A 27,047-nucleotide genomic window follows, 5' to 3' on the forward strand; every position below is an offset into this window, starting at 1 on the left:
TGCAAAAGCTGAATGAAGTGAAACAAAATCAGCAATAAACCCCACCTTTCATCCCACTTCTCCTAGTCATACACTATCTCATCTCAATGCACAGAAATATAACCCATTTAAGTATGATCTCAAGACAGTCTACAGTTTTTCTTAGTTGTCTGAGCTAGCAAACTTGTACCTGTAAAACAAAGGGCAGCACAGAGGATTGAAACATGTTTCTTTTTAAACAACTGTTCAAGAAAAAGTCCTTTGGTTTCTTTTGGGGCTTATGGTTAAGAAGCCAAAGTTTAGAGGAGACATATGAAGGGAAAGAAAGTTACTATATTAATCCATTTTAATTCATGCATTGTTACATTTATATTTACATAATAAAGTACTCTCCAGGCTGCTTAGAAAACAACAATATTGTTTGCATAAACAATGTACATTAACTCTATAATATTTCCATTCTTGCACAGTGTAGGTAATGCTTTGGGCAGCTCTAAGACTTTTTGCAAACTCCCCACAAATCTCTGTCAATTTATTAAATGGGTGTCATATCCACATTAACTTAGAAAGTTAAGGCTCTGTGTTTCATAACCTACATTATAAGCTGGGAGATGGTCTCCCAGCTTATTTTCTAAGTGTCTCAAAAAAAAAAAAAAAAAAAAAAAGCAGTTGGGGGAGTGCAGGGGGGAGGGGGAATTTCCCTATTACAATCTTGTCTTTGGAACTATAGAAGTAATTGGGAATGCTTTTTGAGCGGTATGAAGCTATCCTGAGAACAGGATAGTCTGGAATTATCCTCCTACCGCTAATAAATAGGAAACTGTACGAAATATAGAAAACAACCATTTTCAGATATCGGCCAACACCCAGCACAGGACTGTGATCCCTGATAAGAGACACAAATGGGACAAGTTTTATTATTATGTGGATTTTCTGCCTGGAGGCAATTCCAGCCAGCTATAGAGGGAATGGAAATTCAAGTAGAGTCTGGCAATCTCCTTGAGATGAAGACACATCAGCATTCCAAGAGATCAGGCTACTAGAATTTGTGAAGCAGAGTGATTGAAAGGAGGGAGCTATTGAGAGAAAAGCTCCAGAAACCTACAAAGGTTAAGCCATTGAGTCTTTGGCTGCTTGTCAATCTCTGTGTGTATAGTATAAAACCAGTATGAAACCCCATGAGGCCAGCCAATAATGATTTGAGGGGGAAAAAAAAAGTAGTGGGGAGCTGTAAAACAAGTAATTCCCAGAGTTTACAAATGGCCAGGAATCATTTGAGTTCCCTTCAGCCAGGGTGAAGAGAACACACAGAATATAAGGGACATTCACTAGATCTTAAAAGAGGAGCTAAATTAGCCTAAGGATAAGCCTTACTCTAGAGCAGTCCTAAAGGAGCTTAAAAACAAACCTTGAAAGGATCAACTAATTCACAGTTGTCTATCAAAACAAGTCCAACATTCTTTATAGATCAAGATGACAAGATCAAGTCATTCACAGCAGAAAATTTACAATATCTTGAATCCAATAAAAAATCATTCGACATTCAAAGAAACATGAAAACATGGCCTATAACCAAAGAAAAATCACTCTTCAGGCAGAGGGAAGTTAAGTGATTGCCCCAAACTCATAGATAGCTGGATCTAGGCTCTGAATCCAGGCAAGGGTTAGAGGCCACAGACTAACCACTATGCTAATCTGCATGTTGTATGACAAGACAAAGAAGATGCTTCTTTCTACAACCTACCTCATTAGCGGAGATGTACTAATGATGCAAAAGTTGGCTTCAGACACAGGGCCAGGATGATGGAGTGATTGTGGTGAGCTGCAATGTTTCCAGCTGGGACTTGCAGATTGTTGGTTGAAATGTCTTCATAGTTGGGGCAGCCTTATATAGTACATCTCCAATAATGGAGGTACCTTTCATTCAGTCAATATTTATTGTATTCCAGGCATTGTTTTGTATGCTTTCAGGTGACTACCAGCTTAAACGCGTTTAATATATGTATTTTTAGATAAAAGGACTTTAGAGAGAGAGGTTACAGTGAGCTTTGGTTTCTTCATTTTAGTTGTGTCTAATAACTTATGCCCTGACTATTTTCCACTGGGGGTCAGATGGATCAATTGTGATAATGCTTGTGAAATAACGTGGCTACAATAAATCACTGTATAATCCTAATATAGTGGTAATAATCAACATAGTACACATTTCTTTTGAATTTCTTGTGCACTGCAATGAGAGAAAAGTCAAATACCAATCAAGTCATAGCATGGACACGACAATGAGCACATGACATGTCAAGTCATAAGCTATATGCCATCCCTGGAATTCTTACAGGTACGAAAAACCTTTGGAAATTTCTGATAATTGTTAAAATAATGATTATAGGAGTTTCTTGTGAACAATACGGTTCATCTAGTTTATTTTTCTATATTGTATTCAATCCTATTTCACACATACCTTATAATATATTCTATTTCATATACACATGCACGTGCGTGTGTGTGTATGTATTTAACTTCAAGCTCTTTCCTAATATAGTACTTCTTTCGTGATCATTCATAACACCTAGCAGAGTATTCAGGAGATAGTCATTTAATTGAATCTGTATTTTGAGGGTAAATATTTAGATTTTTTTTCGTATAAGAGGTACAGGAATATACCTATTGATTTCCAGTATATCTTCAGTATATCTCTAGAATAATATAAAGGAGAGGTATAACGCTGGTTTCAGTGGGTTTTTTTTCATTTATTATATAAAAGAAAAAAAATTAATGCAGTTGGTTTGTACACATTTAAATTCCATAAAACAAATCCATAGAAATTAGGATACTATATGCATGCACTCTGCATTTTCTTTGTTAAATGTTTTGGTTCACAAAAATAACAACACTTTTTTTTTCTTTAAAGTCACTAAAGCAGAGGGAGAACAAAACATGCAGCACTGTACACATTTGCATAGTATATTTTACCCAGCATGCCTTGTAGAATGCTACACATTTACCTATATAAGAAAAATAAAAGGGGGTAAATTATCAAAAAAAAAAAATAACTAAAATTTAAAGAAAGGAAAAATACTGGAAAAAAATCATTTTTTTTCCACTTTGTACCTGGAGATATAGTAATAGTTTGGGATATCAACAGTTCTCAGAATAGTAGGGAAATCTTTTTACATCAATTTGCCATGTTTATTTTTAGTATTAATAAGTTTATCTGTTTTTCCCTCCTGCCACCCTTTCAAAAAAACAGCTAATGGTTTTTACTTATGTTTCAAAATAGTATTCAATACAAAACAAATCGAAGAATCCCTAAATACCTTTTTGTTGTTGTTGGGACATCTTTATTTATCATTCTGACTGTAGGCTGTGAAAAATATAAAACATTTCAAACATGTCCAAAATTCAGAGGAGCCCTATGAGCTCACCTGCTGTTACTTTTGTAGTTGTTACTAAAGGAGAAGAAATAAGAACTGCAAATATAGTATGAGTCTTATCACAAAATAAAATTTAATAAGTTTTATGGAAGGGAATAAAGTAAAATAAATTACATCCACAGATTGCAAGGCTATGAAGTAAATTGCTGGAAAAGTATCAAGCAGCAAGTTAAAAAGATGGTAGATGAAATAAATCTGAGAAAACTTAAAACCAAATCTATATACTTTTAAAAAATACAACTGCCAAATTTAACAGTGGATTTGTTGTAAGTTTGTGCTATAACAAATGTGCTTCTTTCTCCTCAATCTATTTTTATATTATTGGCAAAATATATATCTTTTATAATTTTGTACTGTACAGTATATGTTTTTGCTACATTATTTTTCTACTGCTAATGCAGATTAGAAATAACAACAGATTTATTTTGGCAATAAAATGCTTTCATTTTAATAACGTCCCAGAAAATATTGTAAGGCATATGAAAAATAGTATGCAACGATATAGCATTAATGATCCTGCATCTTTAAATACATCCCTTATGCATACAGAATTCACACTGATTTCATTTAAAGATGTGTGAAAATGGCATGCAAGTAGAGCAAGAGTGGCCCCTACATAAATATAGACATAGCCATTTGTTGAGAAATTTAAGTGTTCAAAACATAACCAAGAACACTTACAAAGTATTGAAAAGCTAGAGGCCTGCCACTTTTGGTTCCTAGATAGTCCTCATTTTAACTATAATTTTCAAAGAGGAAGCATCAGTGTATTCCCCAAACACTCTACATTCATCAGTTACATTTTCTACCTTCTTTCTACGATCACTTCACATACATCAAAAGAAACAAAGGAGGATTTCATATGTAACTATGACTTCCCCAAACTCACGACTATTCACTCTTATTTGTATGTTTTCATGGTAAGCGGGAGTTACAGCCCTTAGTCAAGATTACCTGATGAAGTATTTTCGAGCCCTCTCGTAATGTCCCTTAATTACATGAATCATTTGGTATGAAACCATCCGCAAGTAGAGAGAGACACTTGCTATATGAGGATGAGTTTCATTTGAGAAAGTTCATTCTAACAAAAGAAGAAACTTTTAAAAAGTAATTTTTGAATGCTGTAGCTCTGTCTGCCCATATAAACCAATTTTACTATTTTGAGTAACTTTACTGCTTAAGGCAACAACAAAAAATTTATCCTTGTTGTCTATCTGGTGACTATCGTATTGAGTGGTTTGGTCAAGGTTATCATTTAAAACAAGAGGACTGTTCTCTGCCCTATAGACACCGCTTGAGTAAGCAACTTAATAACAATTGCAGCATTAATGGTATGTAAAGGTATGAGGAACTAAGGAAACAAATTGTATTACATAATTCCCTATAATGTTTCAATCACAAAGTTATTCAAAGATGAATTTCATATAATTAATAAAGAAAAAGAACATGCAACAGTGTCATGAAAGACAGACATACAGGCAGAAATATAAAAGAAAGAAGGGGTACATTCCCATTTATTTGATACATTGATATGAAGCTTGTTCCAATGACATGGGTGTCCGAGATGATTCCACTCAGTAAGTGGCTAAGTGTCCACAGGAGAAGTCGAGGATCAATAAAAGTTGAATCTGCAAACCAGCTTCACTTAAACATCAAGTCTCTGAATGCACTCTTAGACTGAGAGCTGGATGTTATAAGTTACACGCAAAGGCAATTGCCTTGCAGTTTGTCTTGTTCTCTGTGATTACTAACATAGTAAATGTTTCCCTTACCTCCTGATAAACTGTGAACTGATTCAAGGAAAACTTCACGAACGTGGAAGAAAGGAAAGGGTGACAAGAGCATTTTGCCAACAGTTTAAAAGGTACGGGGAAAGTGTATTTTAACAATTTATGCCTTTAGCTTTGCAGCAAGGTTAGCAGTAGAGTAACAAATTCACTGCTTATTGAAAACAGTTTTTCTCTTTAAAGACAGATTGTCTTCTCTAGAGAAGAGGTAGTATAAATGTCGATATATAGGGCAATTTCTATAGTGGCATTATTTTGTTTTCATTTTTTAGCAAATACCAAAATAAAATTGTGTAATAAGAAAATACACTAGCATGCAAATCAAGGTTGCCTAGAAACATTCTTAACTGACATCCTGGGTCTCAACAACATTTTATGATATGTTCATTCAAGGAGTTTAAATTTGCAAACCATCTTTTGGCATCATTTCCTTCTCTCCCTCCCTTACACTGCTCTATCTTCCTATTATGAATTTTAAGGCCCCCACACAAAAGACAAGTTCAAGTATGCAGGTATGAAAAGAGGTTAACATTCCAAAAATACATTTTGCAAACAACAACAACAATAATAATTAAAGTAATTAACATTATCCAAAGGGAACAAATAATTTTCTCAGAATTTGTTTTATATTTAAAAAATTCATTTCATTAAGAACTAAGTGCAATGACATATTGTCACATAGTTAAGACTCTCTTACTAGGAAAGACTATCAGTCTGAATTGTTAATTTCAATTTTCTTTCCAATAGAACTGTATAAAGATAAGAGAGAATCATCAGTCATTTTTAAACATTTCTAAGTGTTGCTTTAAATACTGGAGTAAACAAGAAAACGTTGTTGATTATAATACTGGAGTCACATTATAGCCTTGAGAATTAACATCAGGGTTGACAAATTGCATTCCTTTTTTTTCCAAGACTACATTTCCACATTATCACGAGTCTATATTGTTATATGTTTGCTGACTGAAATTACACAATATGTAATTTACATATTCTGAAATTATGTATGCTGAAATTACAGAATATGTGGTTTATACTACAAGTTAAAACAGCCTCAAAACATTATAAGACCTGTTTCTCCTGCTTATCATTTGCTAATTTTTAAATGAAATCAGTTAAAAACAAAGTATTTATGGAATATGTATTTTCCAAAGGTGCTTGATGTGCTTGGCAAAAATAAAACTTTTCATTTAGTATACATCTGTATTTTAGTATCATTTACACAATAAACTCTAAGGCTTAAGAAAAAAATAGGGAAAATGCATATCCCTTATTCATTTGGAGAAGATAATTTATTACAAAAGGAAGGGGAAAAAAAAGGAAGGGGAAAGAATATGCCAAATCAAAGTAAAAATTTAAGTATATCCATCAAGAAAATATACATTATACCCTTTCTAAGATTGTTAGCTTTTGAATAAGAATGCAAAGCAAAACAGGTATGGACACTTGATGGTAAAGGAAAGATTGGTTTTGTGCACAGATATTGAATGGACCTCTCTTTTTATCAGCATGACGTGGAGGACATAGAAACTAGGCTTTGAGAGGCCTTTTAAAACAAGATATTTTTAAAAGTTGAAAGAATATGGTAATCTTGCTGACTAGGAAATATATGTAAATGCTGTTACAGCTACCTGCCATAAAATGTAAATATCTTAAAGTAGTTAAATGACCAGATTGCTAATGCTACTACAGAAAAAGCTGAACAGCTGTCTAGTCTAAGTTTAAACACCTTGGTGCATTCTTTGCAATTAAATACTGTAATGCGCACAAACAAGAAACCAGTAAAGCATATAGAAAAATGTTTTGGCTAATGTTTTCTTTCTCATGCAAATATGTGCTGTACATGTAATAAATATATTTGTTTGCTGGAAAATGCTCTTCTGTGCTCTAACAAAGTATTCAGTAATGGCAGGTTGTATGTTTATTAAAGTGCCTAATGGACATAGCTCTTTTAAATGTCTTAACTGAAAGTTTTGTAAGCTTCACTAGATGACAAAGGAACCTCATGAGCCAGTATCACATGTTAACTTCTAGAATTCACTGAGCCCACATTTTTCAATTGTATCAAATATTTGAGATAACTTACATAATTACAGGCATCCTCATTACCAGCTACACAGGTTCACACTGGGGTATGCACAGTGAACAACAGGAGGGAAGGGAATGGGGGGGTTATAAGAAGGTTCAAGATATATGTAACTAATCAAGAATATGGAACCTATTTTCATGGTCAAGAAAATTATTCAAGTGGTGCGTGCTTTCAGAGCCTAGACATTGAAAGGCTTAGATGGCGGGGAATAAGATAACAGAAAATGAATTATTATTGTCTTCCAAAAAATAGGCTTCATGACATGTACTAGTAGAAAAGGACTTTTATATCTGATCCTGTGGGGGCTTTAGAAAAACGGACTCTTAGAAACAAGAGTCTTTTCCTAAAGACATTTGTGTACTATATAAAAGGGTCAATTTCAATAGTTTCTTGGATCATAGTGAATCTAAGGCTTCCTTGATCGTAGAAGACATAAGGTTATATAATTCTGTAATTATAGTCACTGGAAAAACTGTGACGACTTAATAGGTAAAGTGAGTATTCATTAGAAATAAGGCAGTTCAATCTTCAAATTCTTTATAATTCTCTGCAAAAAAATTATATAATTTTAGTGAACAGATCTATTCTGAATCTATGAGTTTATTTTTTTACTGCAAGCTCTTAAATTTGTTTTCACAGTTTTTCAATTAATCATTTTGTATAAACGCAGCTTTCAATATCAAAATTCAGTGTGTCCATGTAAAACAAAAAATCTGTAGCATAATTATAAAGAATTTGGTGAAGGGCTAGAACATTCAGACATTCAAAGACAGAGACTGAGTTAAGCAATGGAAAGATACTCAGTTGTGCTGGCGGGAGACATGGAACCCGTGTTTGTGGCAAGTGCAACAGATGAAATCCCATCTGGAGATGTTTAGCCTTGCATTCTGGAGGATCTGTGCCCATCCTTACTGTCTGACTTCAGATTCCTGGATGTATGTTGTTGTGCTCAGATTGATTAAAGGGGAAACAACACCCCATTTTCCATCTCACATAACCAGCTATTACTGGGCCTCTCTTTACTATTCTCTCTCACTACTAAAGAAATTTTGAGTTTTTTTTTGCCAACGTCAAACGAGCTAACAGTTGTGACTAAACAAAAAGCAAGACACTTTGAATACAACAGCTGTGCCAGAAAAGAAATAAAAATATTAAAATTGAGGAGACTGTAGAATATCTGCATTAATTTGAGACTTTTTTTTTTGGCACTATCAATACATTTGGTAAGTTTGAAAAGCCATTCTGGCAACGTTAACATATATTAAAATGTTTATACATTCCAACTTTAAGTCTAAATTTAGTTTCCAGCAAATAAATACCATAGCTGGTTTTGGCTTCTATTGGTATTTTGATTTTCTTATTAATTAGTTTTTTTTTTCAGATTTTTAAATTGATTACAACATGCTCAAGTAGACTTTCTAGTCGATTCACCCAAATTCCAACAGGAATTGGTTTATAAATTGGTTCCAACTGGAACTGGTCATTTGGAATTTCCAGCATGGGAAATTATTTTATATGTGCCTTGATAAGTACCCTAAATTACAAATTGATGTGTCTAAATCTAATGAAGAAAACAAAAGGTACTGTTATGTAAATGTTGCACTTAAAAATATCTCTATGATTGGGCAACTAATATCCATCTAGACTTAAGGGCATAATGTACATTTGTTTTTTTTGCCCCATCTTAGCATCAATGACAGCAGCCCATAAGCACAGTCAATACTGTGCTGTACTTGCCAAGTTAAGATGACTGGTTGTATCCTAGCAGTGCTATGGCAAATTGTCAACAGAAGAATATTTTGACTCAAAGCCTATGTCGAGAGTCATGGCTATATCCCCCAGGTGATCCTCGGTTCCTGTGAGGTTTGTAAGTGTCCTGGTATGAGTCAGGGTAATCTTCTTCCACGAGAGGGTAATGATCTCGGCTATGCTGGGAACTGGAAGACAAGCGGTTCCTACTCTTCCGAGCCCTTTCATTGTGATAATTTTCATCAGAGGTCATTAGACTTCGTCTTTCAATTGGAGAGTTCTCTGCGGAGTGGTTGCTGTGCCTCATACGCTGACTCTAAAAATATCAGATGGTTCACTCGTTAAATCACGTCAGCTTCATTCATCTAGAACATGTAAATGTATGTACAACAGTAGGATCTGTACAATAGGATGCTTAATAAAACTTAATAAAACATTTGACGTACAAATGGTCTGCTCGAAATATCTGGTCTTATGTATTTGGGACACAACATGCAAAGATGCCAAAGTGCTGGTAGTTTATGAATTTAATTACATAATACTGCATAATAATGTTTTCTATTAAAAATATAGAATTGAAAGTTAACTGCTGAATGGAACTTAATATATTTAGGAAGGCCTAATAATTCTACTTCTACTGCAAAAATGAGGATTATTTTACTATTGGGAAATAAGTTAAAGTTCAGAATAGCTTCTGTTATTTTATTCCTCTCTTGAACTGATAAGACTTTTCTCCTCCTAAAGTCACACACGTCATCATTATCTAGCTGAATGTTCCTTTACCTTTTAAAGTATTTTAATAAAATTATCATTTGCGCTGCCCATAAAATATTTGGTTCTGCATCCCACATGAGTGTAAGACTCAGCAATTTTCTCTCCAAAGAAGTACACAATAATTATGGAGTCAGCTAACTGAGACATTTATAATTCTTGCTTCCTCCACTGAAACGTCCTGCAAAAATAATCTTCAGAATATAAACTGAATTCCTCTAATACCATTACTTGAAATTAATATCTTCAGACACTTATTTGAGCACTCAGAAAATGCTATTCACATTTTTCTTCAAATCATGGGAAAACATTACCTCATCCTACCTGCTTAGGTAGGTCACCTCAGTTAAGAAACAGGATGCTGATGAAACCAAAGACCGAGATACATTTCCTCTAAAGGACACTCACCTTCACACACCAGGAAACTCATGCGACACTCACAGCCTGTGCCTCTAGCCCAACCAAGAGTCTAACAATTAAGTGCCCATAGTTACTAGGAGAACTAGGCCCTAGGATAAGGAGCACCATGTTAACTCAAGTGAAACTGGGAGAACCACTCTAGGTGGATGCCTTAGCGATAAAGTCAGGAGTGGTATATTCATAAACAAAGTGCAACATTTCATTTCCACCTACTAGTGTAGGTGGAAGTATACTGCTTCATGAATTTGTTTCTCATCCTGCAATGTTCAATTAAAAGCCACCCAAACTAGTTAGTGGAATGCCACACTCAGATCAGCACACAGGCAGTGAAACAAGGAAAGAAAGAGTCCCAGTGCACACATATATGCTGTATTATAATAGCACGTTTCCCAAGTTCATTTCCAGCCTCAAAAGCTATTCATGTATATGGTGGATTTTTGCTTACAAAGATGGAGTTCTGTAAAAGAGTAATACAGTTACAATAACATTTCAGAGGGTGCCATTTATCTCAGAGTTAACTCTACATGATCTACAATTATGACTATCATTCCAACCCATTAATATAAACTAGTCACGACGCAAGAGAGCTCAACTGACAACGGGTTCCTCAGTCCGCTGGGGGTTTGGCCACACTCCAGCAGCTGCTTGGTAAATGGCATAGAATAATTGACGGAGGAAGGCAAGATTCACTTTGTATCATAATGTCTCTGGCTCCCCACATGTGGACCAGAGCACAGCACCAGAACAGCAGGAGAGCAGGCCTCCAGTTCCTGCACTCATCCCCAGTTTCCCTAAAGGACACTGGCCACAGCTGCAGACCAAGGTGGACCATGCCCACTTCTAAAAAAACTCAGGGATCTGTCACTGTTTCCAGACAAGCCAACTCCACTCATGTGCAAGCTGTTTGCTCAAGCTAGCAGACAGGCCCCGGAATCCATGGGACAAGATTAGGAAAGGGTGACCATGAGGTCCATCTGTCCCTACGTACTTTACTTAGCTGGCCCTGTGCCTGACAGTGCCACCCCTGTATAATCCTTAAGAAGTGACACGGAGAGGTAACGGACAATTGCATAGTAGGTCGTAAGTTTCTTACAAGGGTTTAGACATAGGAGGGATGAATTTACCTAAGTAAAAGCCATTATAAATTAACAGAGAACAAAGTTCTAAGGAAAAGGCCACTCTCTGGGTAACTCTGTCTAGGGCAGATCATGATTACGTAACACCTTAGATTTTGTAATATAGGAACGTACATCTCTTTTCAGATTATGGTCAATCCCAGTCTCCATCTCAATCAAGTTTCCTATAGAACCTTAAATGTAAGGCTGTAAAAGCACAAGTGACATTACCTGTAACCCAGAAATTGCTGTGGGATATGGTGAGAGTGCTGTTGAGCCCAAGTTCCTTCCAAGCAGTGGGGTCATGGGGGTGCTGCTGGTCGTGTGGGTGGCACGCCAGTAGGCTTCAAGGTACTCTCCCAGGTGTTCACATGCATCCTCCAGCTGATTTTCATCCAGTATAACGTCAAACATTTCCTGCGGGTGACAAGAAAAATCCACTTTATTTATACGTCAGGTTTTAGGCAATGAAACCTAAAATTCCACTTCATGTAGATATTGTTTCTAACGTTCAGTAGCAAATATCAAATTTGAAGGGCTGTACTTTCTAAAGTTAAAGTCAAGTGAAGAACAACAATGTACAAATTTGGACATTGACATAAAAATGGGAAAGCTCATTAAATATTTGGATCTTTCATTATTCAGGAAAAAAACCAAAGATGAGGTACATGTAAAAGTGTTCTAAGTAGAATATAGCGAAAACACATGTATTCACATCTTCCTCCGTATATTCCTACAGATACTTACCGAATATATTCTTTTATATATTATATAAAAGTTCTGAATTATACTTCAGAATACGAGAGAAGGAAGTTAATGGCACTGAAAGAGGAGTTTTAAAAATGTTTCAGTAACAAATGTATCACAGGAATAAACATTTCATCTCCCCAAGTAACTACATTGGATGAAATAACATTTACTTAGGTCATTTTTAGAATGTTTGTGAACATGATGTTATCTGTCTCATGATAAAACAATACGAAAGGTTTAGGATTAATAGTAGAAAACCACAGTACAGTCATTTCTGCTACCAGAGGATCACTGTGTGAAATGGTTGAAAAAGAACAAGAACAAGGAATACTTAATTGCAGCGGTGGTGGTCAGGGAGTGGCGGGAGCGAGGGCGGGGGTGGGGGGGTTCACGTAAGAAGTGTCTGGTGTCCATGTTTCTGTCAGGAAGGACTTTGTCCTACACCTGTTGGCCAGGAAGTTGTTCTTCTGCCCCAAAGGGGCAGAGTGCCCCTCTCTCCCTGCAGTGTGGTCGGGAACACAGAATATAACCAGGACACAGATTCCCTGGAGGGACAGTCAGAAAACCATGGCACCTCATAAAGAAAAAGCCATTCCATGGGTAAGTGAAAGCATATCCCCAACTTTCAGCAGCTGAATCCACACCTTCCCTCTTGCACCACTTCCACCGCCCCTACCTGCTTTTACAAGTTCATTTTACCCAAAGAAGGCGCTCCCACTAATGAATCAAATATAGGGTTACTGCCATCAGCACTTGATGCTGCAAGTGGACTGTAGGTTTATTACAACTGGGTGACTCTGAGTTGGTGGTGAGTCAGCTGACTCACTCTCTTCAGCGTGAGGGCTCCCTGCAGCAGAAGTCACCATGGAAACAATCTCTCTCCCAACATTTACTCTTTGAATGTTTTCATCACATCGATTTTTACTGAACATTTTGACCCTAATTTGCAAAGCAGTTTCAAAGTCCTTGAAGCAGTGAGAAATGTTTAGCCACTAGGAAAGGAATAAGGTGGCTTCAGTCTAAACCGACTGGTGTTTGAGAAGACTCAGCCGGTTGAAGTCATGTAGAAACCTTTCCCCCACAAGAACACTTATGAGTGGATTTCAGATGGGTTTTTGCATATTTTATTCATTCATAAAATATTTACTCGGTACCTATTCTGTGCTAGGCATTATGGGTATACTGTGGCACAGGAAACAGACTTCATCCCTGTGCTCAAGAAGCACCCAGTCTGGGGGGAGAGACAAGTATTAAAATCCATAATACTCTATGTCACACTGGGACTTTAATTCCAAACAACAGAGACTGAGCCAGTGCATGTTCAGAGCTGCAGCTTAAAGTTCTGGGTTTAGAAGGAGACACAGAGAGATATGTGAAAGTTAAATTTATGAGGGAGGGGAAATTATGAGTAAGTCAAAGGACTCTATCTGCAGAGGGAAGAGAATAAAACAGACAAAGAGGAGCAAAGACACAATGGAAGAGACCATATGGCCCATGAGAGAATGGGAAAACAGCTAGTTCCTACAGGATCAGTCAACATACATCTGTACAACACATCCTCTTTCCACTAAAACAAATCAAGGGAGTGTCTGTCTCTTGTAATCAAAAGCTCCCTCCCCCAATTAATCTAAGGTGTCAATGGTTGCAAATATAGACTCTGAGAAATGTCCCTAATGCTCTGATATACACATTGCATCCTCTGGTAGCATTGCAGTGCTAACTTGAGTGGAACAAGAACAGCCCCATCCCAAAGGGCGAGCACAGACTCAGACAGATGACACAGTCAGGAGAAAGGGGAAGCCGGGCAGAACCGGAACAAAGGACTACTCTGTCAGCCGCTCCAGGCTAAAATCATCCACAAATTCTAGACTGTATTGGATCTGGAGTCTGCTGTTTACACAGTGTTGTTTATGTTAACTGTATAATTCAGTTACATAGATGTCATTCTATAATGTGGGATCTCAACAATGTGTAGTCTCAATAAGTCATTTTCTTGCTTTCATAAAGTCCCAAGTTAATGAACCCTCCAGGGACACTTGGACTAAGGATTCTGACTATCACAGCCAGGATTGCAAAGCCCAGAGAGGGCAAAATGAGGTAAGCAGCCCCCATTGCAGAGTGTTATTTGAATGAGATTTCTATCTACCTGGCTGTTCCACATGTTACACTGTCATGGCTTCAAACACAATGAAACATACTCTTAATTACAAGTAGTTTTAATAAAGTACTTCTCTTTGCCAATGGTTAGAATTTGTATATACCAGCACACCGCTGTTTGCTGAAGCCTCAATCATTTCTAGGAAACTAAGCTTTTGCACTGCTAAAAGCACAGCTATATGGTGGAAGATGATTTGAAATTGCTTTCAGGCTTTCGAAAGCACAGAGCAAAGCAAATTTCAGCTTCTGAATGAATGCTGACATATGCAGCTTATTTCTAGCTAAGAGGAATCTCACAGCCTGGATATCTGACAATTTTTCTTTTCAACTGTTCAGAAAATAACACAGCTGATTGGACCAGAGTGTTAAGAAATGAGAATAAGGGAGAAAAAAAAATTGTTTTTAATTATACAAAGAGAAATTCAAAGAAAAGCAGCCGAATGAATTATGCAAACCAGCTTTGCCAATTTTTCATAAATTTAAAGGTTCAAGCCTAGTTAGCTCCTTACTGTGTAATTCGTGAGGCCTCCATCATGGGATACGGATGCAGAGAGCTATCGAATCAGAAGAGGGTGTGAGTAATGGGACAGTCACAGGCAGGGAATGGTTACCCACTCAGTGATACCATGCCCTTGGGACTGCTGGAGATAAGGACTGTTTTCAAAGCACCGACAGCACGCGCCTCTGACATTCTGCGATAGGATATTTTCCTCAGCTGAGGTGGGAAGAAATAATGTGGCTGCCAAAGTATAAGGAGGGAACAGAGGAGTCGAAACAAACCACCAGAAAACCAGGCAGAATAGGTCTCTTTTCTGGATAATCTCTTTCAGAAAAATGAAAAACTAAAGCATTAGAAATAACAAGAGTGAAAAACACACCTCCAGCTTATCCAATGATCCAGAGAATGAAACTGACAGGGAAGGAAGGGGAAGATTGAAGCAGAATAAAATGGCAATGAAGAAAGTCTGCAACAGCTTTTTAAAATTTTTTAAGTATTTAAAGATCTGTCTAGTTCTTCACTCACAGAGTATCACAAACTTTCCTAAGGAAGGCACCTGAATTAGAGCAACCAACCATCCTGGTGTGCCCAGGACTGAGTGTTTCTGGGTCCTTGGGACTATCAGTGCCCAAATCTGGAAAACTGAGGAGGATTGGAATGGTCAGTCACCCTAGTTTTTAGAAAAGATGGAGCACTTTTCAGTTCCTACATTGACGACTGAAACAGTTCCATTTATTTCTTTTACATTCTCTTGGGAAGGAAGAGAGAGAGAGGGAGTGGGCAAGTCTTTCTTTACGACTGTGAAATACATACTTTCTAGCAAAGAGGGAGAATCTCATTAAAATGAACATAATTTCTATTATGTTTTATCTAGGAGTTGTTATTAAACATTTTAAAATAAAAAGTTTATAAAATTAGAAATGAATTTTGCAGTTTAATCAACTTTTTTTTAAGTTGGCGTAGTACTGAATATTAGTCAGGGGATTAAATATATATACAAACTCTCCCATGGTATATGCATTGCTTTACATTTATTTTTTGTGCAGAGATAAAACCTCAGGTGGGGCATCTTTCCTATTTCTAAGTAGAAAAAAGAAACAATAGGAGTGAGCATACTTTTACTTTCTTTTTAAGTGAATTTCATTATTTTTAAATTTTATTTATTTTATTTATTTATTTTTGGTTGCGTTGGGTCTTTGTTGCAGCACACAGGCTCCAGGGCATGTGGGCTGTGTAGTTTGCAGCACACAGCCTCTCTAGTTGAGGCATGCAAGCTCAGCAGTTGTGGCGCACGGGCTTAGTTGCCCTGTGACGTGGGATCTTAGTTCCCCAACCAGGGATCGAGCCCACGTCCCCTGCGTTGGGAGGCAGATTCTTAACTGCTGGACCATCAGGGAAGTCCCTACTTCTTCGTTATTGGAATATAGAGATCCTGAATCTGCCACCATTAAAAAAAAATGACTGGCAAGTACTATTCAGTGAAATAAAATGGCTGAATGGCAAATATGCAATGGTAATTATAAAATAAACAACCAATGTTTCTTTCATATCAAAATTGCATTCTTTATATTATTAAAGCTTTTGAATTCCTGAGTACTCAACTCACTGATCAACTAGTGATAGGAAACTCTAAGTTAAAGGGATTTTGAAAGATTTAGGAGTTCTTATGGGGATACAGAAAAGCCTACTAATATTATGGGGCCCAAGCAGTTTCAGGCAGGTTCCACTTTAATGAGCCAAAAGGGAAAGACGATCAGAATACCTGCCATTGATCGGTGGGGAAAACATGAAGGCAAAGAATACAGTGACTTTGATCCCTTCTAGTTCCTCTTTTTTAATGATCTGTGACATTCATTCTGAACCCAACCATATTTTCCTCACCATACTCATCCATCCTGTTCATTCTTTTTTTTTTTAAGATGGTTCTGCTCTTTATTTACTTGTTTATTTATTATTATTATTATTATTGGCCATGCTGGGCAGCTTGTGGAATCTTAGTTCCCTGACCAGGGATTAAACCCAGGGCCACAGCAGTGAAAGCTCTGAGTCCTAACCACTGGACAGCCAGGGAACTCTCACCCTGTCCATTCTTATTCTTCAAAGACTGTAGCAACATTTACCAGTGCTACTGTCTGCAGAAAAGGCACCCAGTGTTTTTGTTAAGTCCACATTAACCCAATGTTTTAAATCATAGTATTGGGACTTCCCTGGTAGTACAGTGGTTAAGAATCCATCTGCCAATGCAGGAGACATGGGTTTGATCCCTGGTCCGGGAAGATCCCACACGCGATGGAGAACTAAGCCCGTGCACCACAACTAATGAGCCCACGTGTCACAACTACTGAAGCCCATGCCCCTAGAGCCCGTGCTCCACAACAAAAGAAGCCACCACACTGAGAAGCCCACACACCACAACGAAGAGTAGCCCCTGCTCACCACAACTAGAGAAAGCCCGCATGCAGCAACGAAGACCCAACACAGCCAAAAATAAATAAAAATAAATAATTTAAAAAATGTTAAAAAAATGAAAAAGAATTATACATACATAAATAAATAAATAAATCATAGTATTGAAGGGAGTGAATTATCCCTAACTCAGGATGTCCACTTTGGATGGCTGAAATTCCTGCAACAAGAGCAGACTCCCTGGGACTGAGAGAAACTAGATCCCACGTGGCGTTCATGAAGGAAACATCTGAAATCAATTACTCTCTTTTTTTAAAAGTAATATTGTGAATTAAACTATGACCATCCTGAGGCTCTGTAATAATGAATGCAACAATGGGGTTCTTCAGGCAGGTAAATCTGCATGATTCTAAATAATTTAAGTGACTGGAAAAGGGCGGTGGAAAATTACGACTGTGATAGCAATACTACTGTGATAGGATACTGGGCACTAGCATTCACTTCAGGGTTCCTGTGTTTAACAGAATAAATCGGAGTCCATTCAGCAATGGAAAATAAAGGGTGATAGAAGAGAACGACCATGGTTACTGTAATGTTAGAGGTTTGCAAGATTCTGTGGAGGAGACACGCTCCCCTCTCAGAGAGAGAGCAATCAATGTCGTTTTACACACGCAGGAAAATTACAGAATTCAAAGAGCCAGGGTCAGCTTTTGGTAACACAAGCCAGCTTGTAACTAAGTAGGATGAAAGGATTACATTTCATTTATATATTCAATTGTCTGCCTATCTGCTTTTCTCACCATGCATTACACAGCGCTTGTTAGCATAGTACTGGGGCAATCTGAACTTTGCGCTTCTTAAAATGTACTATTTTCAACTTCTCTGAAAAGGCAAAGGGTACCAATACCTGGAAGAAGCAAAATAAAGTCCAATACTACAGTGTACAGAAGGCTATTCCAAATGCAGTTGCAGGCTGGTCACATAAAAATACATATATGAAAAGGGCTTATGGGTTCTAGTCTCACAAGCCCCTTTTCTGTCTGGATCCCTCCTTTTCTTCTGCAAATCCAGAGCAGGCAATGAAGGAAAGTTCTTTCCTCTTTCAGAGCAGAACTATTTAGTAGCCCATCCTCCCAGCTCATCTTTCTGTCTGTGGCAGATTAAAGATGGCCACGAGTTCTTTGACATTCCCTGCATAGAGATGGAGGGTTTACGTCCCCTCTTCTTGAATCTGAGCAGCCTCTAGGCTCCTTTGACTAGCAGAACGCTGAGGAAGTGATGCTCTACCAATATTTAAGCCAGTATCTAAGTTAAAGGGACTGGAATACTTGCTCTTGGAGCCCTAGGAGCTACCATGTAAGAAGCCCATATTCCTGTTGGAAAGATCTTGCGGAAGGGCCCTGAGACCCCGTGGAGAGGGAGAGGAGCTGGCTGAGCCCAGCCTTCCAGCCATTCCTGTTAAGGGACCAGGTCAGCCACCCGCTAAATACCATCAAGCGGTCATCATTTGAAGTCACTAAGTTTTGGGGTAGTTCATTGCACAGAAATAGATAAGCAGAACCTTGTCCTAGAACAAGGATGGCAACTTTGGTGGGCTGGCTACACTGCGCCTTCCTCCTGCTTCTATAAATACAGTTTGACCAGAACACTTGCATTCATTTACATACTACTGTGTGTGGCTGCTTTCCTGCTACTAAGGCAGACGAGTAATTTTGTGAAGAAGACCACATGGTCCACAAAGCCTAAAATATTTACTATATAGCCCTTTACTGAAGAAGTTTGCTGACCCCACTTTTAGAAGAAGCCTCACCCATGAAACCCATGATTCTCTCTAGAGGAGAATACTTAATAGCCCGTCTGTTGCCATTCACTCTCTAAGGTCTTGCTAGATGAGGAGACAGAGATCTTACACTGGCTGTGGCCAAGGTCCATGACCTTTGGAAATCCAGTTCATCTCTCTTGGTCTCAGCCCCCTCATTTGTAACATGATCAGTCTTTCCTTAGAATTGTTCCATGAAACACTAGATCCATAGGATGCGCTGTAGAAAAATGGTTCTATAGTCAAAATTCAGGGGAAGCACTGTACACGATCTACCCTAATGGAGATATAAAATGCATATTATGGCTTTTGTGGTAAAGAAACCAGTCTACCTTTGTTTATATGAGTGTTTTCTCAAACATTTTTGGTACCAAAGTGCTTTCCACCTGTTGATATAGCATGAAGCCCATGTTGAGAAGAACAGACTCCAGGAAATACTACATTGTGTGCTTTTCAAGGTCCCTTTTTGCTTCAATAATCCCTGAGTTCATTTTTCTGGCTACAGAGAGTTAACTTTTTTCAGTACTCTTTTAGACTTCCCTTTCTAAAGACTGCTGCCTTTCATTTCTTAGCAATGCGAGATTCTGCCACTGTAATTTGCTGACTTTTCAGATTGGAGACGCAGTGCCCAATTAAGCAAGTTGCAAATTCTCATTTAGAGAATCTAAAATGACACCGTGATCACTGATCTTTGGATGACAATGATAATTATGGTCTTGAAGTAAAGTAGGGACAAATGCAGATATTCAATATATTTGGAGATTACTACTAGTTTTTATAATCTGAAGATTTTTTTCATGAATGCCAAAATAGAGTGCACAATTCCTTCTCAGCATTACAAATGCTATTCAAACAATAGCAAATGAAAATGCTTAATAATGTAAAGAGTGTTTAGAAAATATTAACTACAAGGTAACCTTGCTTATCCAGACTGCTTGTTTAGAATTCCAGGTTATTGAACCCATTATATAAAACAAGGAAGTGTTTATTCTGCAGAAACAATGACAGGGCAAAGCTGCCTTCCCCATGCACGAGGCTGTTGGAGATTCCTGATGGGAGGATACCTCCCAAGGCAGCTCACAGCATTATCTGCATTTAAGTAGGCACCTATCTTTTCTTGGTTCCAGCTATTTCAGATGTAACATTCCCTCTCAGCAGCTAAAATGCATCTATTTTAATAAAACACAAGTTATTTTCTCTAGTAATCATTAGGAATAAATGTTATTCCTATCTAACTCTCATAAAAAGATCAAATAAAAGAAACGTTCAATTCACCTGAAATGCATCTCAAAGAATCACTTACTGAGACCTCTTATAACATTACTAACCAAAACTTGTGTTGATATTCATCTAAACCAGTGGTTCTCAACCAGGAGTAATGTTTTTCCCTAAGGGGCATTTGACAATGTCTGAGGATATTTTCTGTTGCCACAACTTGGGGGTTGTTACTGGCAGAGATGCTGCTAAACATCCTACAATGCACAGGACAGGTCCCTACAACAAAATTATGCAACTTACAATGTCAATTGTGGAGAAACCCAGATCTAAACTGCTCTTTCAATCTAAAAAAGATTTATGAAGTAGTATCTGCAAGGATATTCATGACCTAACAAATTATTTGCCAAGAGTTGACTCAATCAACTGGAATCTTATTAGACTACATGCTCCTTGCAGGCAGGAACACGCCCTTGTCTCCCTAGCACCTAGCAAGGTAACAGGCCTAATGCTTAAATAATGTTTGCTGAATGTATTTTAGTTCTCACCAAGGGGGTTGATTGTAGGTGAGCTACACAGAATTGAGATGAATAAATATTTTAGTTTGTCTGTTTTAGCCACATGGAGACATGGATACCACATCCTCAGACGTGCCCATATGTCGTTCTATGACACATCTTAATGAAGTTTTGAAACAGTAAGTATATTACTTGACTTGATATACCTTCTGCTTATTTTCATACTCTCCTCTTCCCTGGGCTCTACAACCCTCATGATTTCAATGACAGGTCTATGCTGATCACTTCCGAAATCTAGACAGAATCAGAGTGTCGGAGTTGGGAAGGGATGTTAAGCTACCATAGCCTTTGGCCTTCACCAGAGGAGATTCCCTCCACAGCACCTGACATCAGGTCCTGGAGCCCACTCCACCACCACCCCTGCCTCCAACTGAATGCAATTAGAGACAGCCTCTCTACTTAGAAAGCCATCCCATTCTTTTCAGCATTTGCATTTGAGCAGCTATGTGGGAATGCCTTCCTTGTGTTGGGTGAGTCTGATCCCTGTGTCAGATGAAATTAGGCCTAACAGCTCTCAAGTCCACCGAGATCTGCTCCCCAGGCAGCGCCACGTCTGGGACCTCACAGAACCAGTGCCGCCCTCACAGTGTGGATCTCTACACACGTGAACTCAGACAGGGCCCATGAGATCGGAGATATTAATTCATGTTTTTCCTTTTGTTCCTTCCCACTTCATTTTCCACCATTTAGGCAGGTGGCAGGTTCTGCGCTTCCTTGTCTGGTGGGGGAGGGAGGTGTCTGTGGCAGGAAATTGCCAGCTCTCCATTTCCCCTTCTGGATTTTGTGTCCCCAAAGCCTACATTGGTTGGAAACATTTGGTGCTAACTGCCTCTGGAAACAAAAGAAAGTGGGGATGCTTTTAGATACAACAACAGCAGAGAGGAAGTTCCTATAATAGCAACAAGAGGGGAAAAAAGAAGAGACCTCCCCTCCCTCAGACAGAGAAGGGCGCTCTCTTGCCAATGCCCCAGAGACGAGGGGCTATGTGTCTCCCTGCCTTGCCAGAAACCCTCCGTTGCTGATAAGGTCTGACGAAGCATAGCATCCATCCTTAAGGACCACGGGGATTTGGTCAGTGAACTGGTTGTCTGAATTGGAACTCTCCCCCTCATTCCCTCAACTTCCTCGCCAACCCCACCTTTACCACTTGGAGTCTTTGTTCTGCCCTGGGTTAAGGTAAAGGCAGCTGCAAGCATGGCTAAACATCCTGCATGCCCAGTGGGCTAGGGGTCAAAGTAAAAAATGAGCTATTTCTTGCACAGTGAAGTTGGGGACCAGAGATCCATCTACATTACACCGCTACGTGTACTAGTGAAGTGGTATGCTGGACAGAGCTTTGTTAGAGTTGGACATATCCAGGGTTGAATCTTGGGGCTCACTTATTTTAAAAAATTTTTATTTTATATTGGAGCACAGTTGATTAACAATTAATTGTCACCTCCAACAAATTTCTTCGTGGGGACTTGGCTTTCTCCTGGAGAAAGTAAGGGTAGTGTTATCTACCGTGGCGGTCATAGAGGTGCGTGCCCGGATTCCCCTGGAGTGAGAACCTGCTGTGTGTGATGAGTGCAGTCAACAGACAGCCTTGGGCTGCTGCACCTTCAGGATCTGCCAGGGCATCCAAGCAAGGCCATGCTCTCCCCAGGCTGCTCCCAGCCACCTCCTGAGCACAGTACGGGGACGAGAGCCTGAACATTTCTGCCCATGATGAGGCTCCTCTAGTGCTCTGCGAATCCCCTGCTCTGTGTGGGAGATTTTCTCAAGGCTCCATCACAGTCTGTGGCTCCTCCTACCCACTTCTTCCTTCCCCCTTTCCTTTCACAGAGTCAGGACTGCATCACCTCTGAAGGCTCTCCCTGCCAGTTCTGTCCCTGTTCCCTTTTTCCTCCCACAGGCATTTTCCCTAATAAATTTGTACTTCGAATTCCACTTGTGTCTGCTTCCCAGAAGATCCAAACTGACACAACTACCCCTAGAAAACTGTTCTAAAAATTGGAAACAACAGTATAGTTCCTGTCTTTTGCTAGCTGCTCAACAAAGGTTAGCCTCCTTCAACTGGGATGCATTACAGACTCAGCGACTGGGGAGTACATTCTCCTATATTTGCTCAGTGCTTTAATCATACATTCCATTGTGTAAGTGGACGTCAATAGTCAGCAATGTGAGGTTAGACTTTTTAACATAACACTCCAGACTTCAAGCTATCCAAATTACCTGCAGGCAGGTAACCAGGTGTGTGTGTTTGAATAGGTGGGTTGGATTGTGAGGGGAGAGAATTGGCTCTGAAGCCAGATAGATCTAAATCTAATCCTAATTTGCTGTGTGACCTTAGGGAAATCACTTAACCTATCTGTCTTCAGTCACCTCAACTATATAACGGGGGTAATACTCTCTACCTTACTAAGTAACTGTGAGCATTAGGGATAATCTACGTAAAGCACCTAGCACAGTGTCTGGCCCATTGTAAGCATCTAAGGAGACAATGCATTGCCTGTACATCTTTATTCTTACCCTGTACTCTTACTGCCTGTACATTCTTTCATTCATTCGATATTTATCATGGGCCTAATATGATGGGAACTTGAGACAGAACAGTGAACCAGATAGGCACAGATCCTTGCAGAGCCTGACAGGTAGCCACGGCACAGCACAAAGTACATCCAGTAATTATAACAGAAACACTTAGATGGTGCTTATTACGTGCTAGGTACTGTTCTAAGAGCTTTAGTATACATTTGCTTATTGAGCTTTTACACCAACCCAAAGAGGTAAGTATTTGATGTAGAGTAGTGTGGATTTGAACCCAGGCAGTCTGGCTCCAAAGTCTATACTTTTAACAGCTACACTGTGTTGCTTCCCTAAACATTTGAATTGGATTTTATGATTCCACAGAGCATGAACGATCCTTACACAAGCATGTAACAAAATCGAGTGAATTGAATCGGTAGGAAAAAGTTATGTCCTTCAGAGAAACACTTACAGAAATAGTAAGTCAGCCGAGCAGGTGTAGACACTGGTGACCCACGTGACAGCAGGTACCACGCCCCACCCACCCACCTCCTTGCCATCTGCTCAGCTTCCAACTCAGCAGCTGTTTTCTGGCAATGGCACTAGAAGAAAAGTTGCTATAATATGGTTTGTCATCTTACTTAACCCTGACCTTTTCATCTGTTATAACCACAGGGCTCTCCTAGTTCTAATAAATTCTCGATTTTCAATGTCATAATCTTTTATGCCTATAGGAACTTCCTGGCAGAAAAATTAAAGTCAAAGCAGTATGTTTTATTTGTTGTTTTCTTTTCTTAAAAGTGTTCACATGACTGTATTAAGTAGTTTGCTGAGTGTCTGCAAGGCAATCAAGGTGGCAGTAAGGACATCAGACCCTGGACACTAAGTTCATTTCTTATTACGTGGCAGACACCTCCCAGCTCTGGATGCCCAGGTAAGCCAACATGACAGGAGCAGTTTGTTCCAAGAAATCCTTGAGGTTTATGACATCATCACGACCATTCTAGAATAAAAATGACAATGCTAACATGATAAAAACAAAACCCATCAACCTCTCCTAACTAGTCAAGGATGATTAAGACAAAAAATGACTGTACTTACAGGGGGACATTGTGCAAGCTTATCAGCTGCCACCAGTTGAACATTTAAGTGTTTACTTTGGGACTTTCCTCTAGATTTAATCAACCGCTGTAAAACCTGGTAGAAGAAGACATGAATCCAAGATACTGTCAATGACTTGAAAGAAAACCAAATTAACCAAGACCTTTTTTCATAGTCTATTTAGCCCTCAGTATTAATAGGGAGGAAACACAATATGACAAGTCATATATATATAAACTCTGTAATGACATCATCCACTTACACTGGCTTTCAGTTACAGTGGATTTGACATGTTCATCCTATTCCCATTCCATGTGAGGTCTTGGTGGGATCTGGAGTTCCTGCCCTAGATTTTACCCAGAGATTTCAAAGAGAGCCCTGCAAAAGTGGAGGCACTGATCTGTACCAGGTCATTTATGTCCAAATTCAGTTGAGAAATATTTTGGTTCACTATCTCAACATCAGATAAATAGCAGAGGCCCTTATATATTTGACCCTTCGTGCCATTGATAATTATTAAGGCATTCTAGTCTAATCTTACATTAACATGACAATTTCATGATCAAAATCTAGGCAGAACATTTGTACTGGTGTATTGCTACCTATAAACCAGTGATATACCTATGTCTTTTGGACACTGCCGTAACTACATTTTTCCACATACTCCTCTTCCCCCGTCCCCTTTTTTGTAGCTGAAATAGGACTCTTCCCATCAAACAGTAATAATCTATGAGGCTCTATGATATCTCAGCACATATATCCACAGGAGTCCCCATTCCTGCACTTAGGGAACCCATGGTGACTGGGAGAGAGGGTTGAAATCTATTCCACTGCAGTGAAGGGTGCTTGAAACCCCTTAAGTTCTGGGTCAAAGAGACTCCCAAGTGCTCAAGCCAGTTTCAATCCATTCTAATGATTCCCCAAAGGTTCTGGTTTGGTCAGGATTCCCAAGCTCATCCTGCACAGAACCAGTGCCTGGAGAGATGGAAGGCTGAGGAGCTCAGAAATGTTGGGAAGAGCACATTCTCCACCTGTGAGAGGAGACCACTTTTCTGGTTGGAAGTTGAATTGGCATTTAAGCAAGAAAATGCACTCCTGGGACCACTGAAAAGAAACTGATTGTTAAGGTAGTACTTCCCAAGGGTATCCATTTCATATTAACTTTTAGAACATCATCACTTTTAAAAATTTAATTAATAATTAATTTATTGGCCATGCCACATGGCATGAGGGATTTTAGTTCCCTGACCAGTGATTGAACTCACGCCCCCTGCAGTGGACGTATGGAGTCCTAATCACTGGGTTGCCAGGGAATTCCCCACCATCACTTTTTTTTTTCAAATTTCGATATTTATTTTTAAAAGCAATCTCATTGTACTCAGTTCTTTTTTTAATGTGTAATCTATTTTTTAAATTTTATTTATTTATTTTTCACTTTTATTGGAGTATAGTTGATTTACACTGTTGTATTAGTTTCAGGTGTACAGCAAAGTGAATTATATATATATATATATTTATATCCACTCTTTTTTAGATTCTTTTCCAATATAGGCCATTACAGAGTACTGAGTAGAGTTCCCTGTGCTATACATTAGGTCCTTACTAGTTATTTATTTTATATACAGTAGTGTGTATATGTTAATCCCAATCTCTCAATTTATCCTTCCCCCCACCACACCCCTGGCTCATCATCACTTTTTAAAATTAAAGAACACCCAAGTCAAAAGGGACCAATTTGAGGCTGTCTTATTTTTATCTCCCCTTTGGCATAAAGATACATGGCAGATATGCCGTTGTGCTCAATCACAAAATAACTATACTCCTTGAAGAACCCAACCTAAGCACAAATGTAAGGGTCTATAAAGTTTCCATGAGAGATTTTATACAGTGATGTTTGCCTTATATGATAAATATATATGTACTGCTTCAACTATGTACTCTCTCAACTGGGGAGAGAATATAGATAATGTAAGAATCAATATTATCTATGAGATTTAAAAGCCAGGCTTTACTTTTCCTCACTTTTCTTGGTTCTTTTTGTTTTTATTGTACTCCTCCATAACTGCCTGGTTTTGGAATCACAATAGACAGTGAGCTTTTCGAAGGAATAAGCTATTCTTTATGTGCTATCTCAAAATTTCTAAAACCTGCACAGAACAGGTGAATTAAAAACTGCTCCTTAAAAGGGGTCTCAACAAGACATTCTCCTTGACCACTAACAAAAATGCACAGAGCAAATAATATTTCAAAAGGAATGAGCTTCTAATCCTTAAGACAGAAATGAGCTGATTACCTTTGGAGATGAGACTTTTACATGAACAATAATTGGTGCTAAGGAGGTCTTTATAAGTTGTGCTGGGTGATTGATGGTGTCTGCATCAAGAACAACCAGTTGCAAAGATCTTGCCAATTCAAATATTCTTTCAATTTCACTTTGTACTTCCGCTAAAAGAAAAAATAATAAATAACAGGTCATGGTATTTTTATTAATTAGTTCCTATATTTAAAAAGTAGTAGCTCTTTCAGATGTTAGCCTACACTGCAGAACAGAACATTTTGAATTTTCATAGTCCTATCTAACTTAAGATCTTTTGTGAAGAGAGATGGGTTGAGTTTTACATAAAACCAAACAGTTGGTGGAAAAAATTGAGATGGCTCTCTTGATTTGCTTCT

The 27,047-nt window shown here is 38.5% G+C and overlaps 1 protein-coding gene across 6 annotated transcripts in view; it reads right to left on the reverse strand.

Annotated features, from left to right (window-relative positions):
* Window positions 1-2,724: 2,724 nt before the first annotated feature.
* The window catches only part of CACNB4 (calcium voltage-gated channel auxiliary subunit beta 4), a 126,948-nt gene continuing 102,625 nt past the window's right edge, over window positions 2,725-27,047 (reverse strand). For 4 of the 6 annotated variants that reach the window (XM_057745450.1, XM_057745449.1, XM_057745453.1 and 1 more), the window contains 4 exons: window positions 26,668-26,819; window positions 24,375-24,470; window positions 11,573-11,758; window positions 2,725-9,351 (listed from right to left, as the gene is read on the reverse strand). In XM_057745450.1, the coding sequence (XP_057601433.1) occupies window positions 9,091-9,351; window positions 11,573-11,758; window positions 24,375-24,470; window positions 26,668-26,819 (695 nt within the window). In that variant the 3' untranslated portion in view covers window positions 2,725-9,090. Of the gene's footprint in view, window positions 9,352-11,572; window positions 11,759-24,133; window positions 24,277-24,374; window positions 24,471-26,667; window positions 26,820-27,047 lie in introns of those variants that run through there. The other 2 variants (XM_057745451.1, XM_057745452.1) reach the window with 2 other exon arrangements.

This window comes from Hippopotamus amphibius, chromosome 8, assembly GCF_030028045.1.
Source record: "Hippopotamus amphibius kiboko isolate mHipAmp2 chromosome 8, mHipAmp2.hap2, whole genome shotgun sequence".
NCBI lineage: Eukaryota > Metazoa > Chordata > Mammalia > Artiodactyla > Hippopotamidae > Hippopotamus > Hippopotamus amphibius.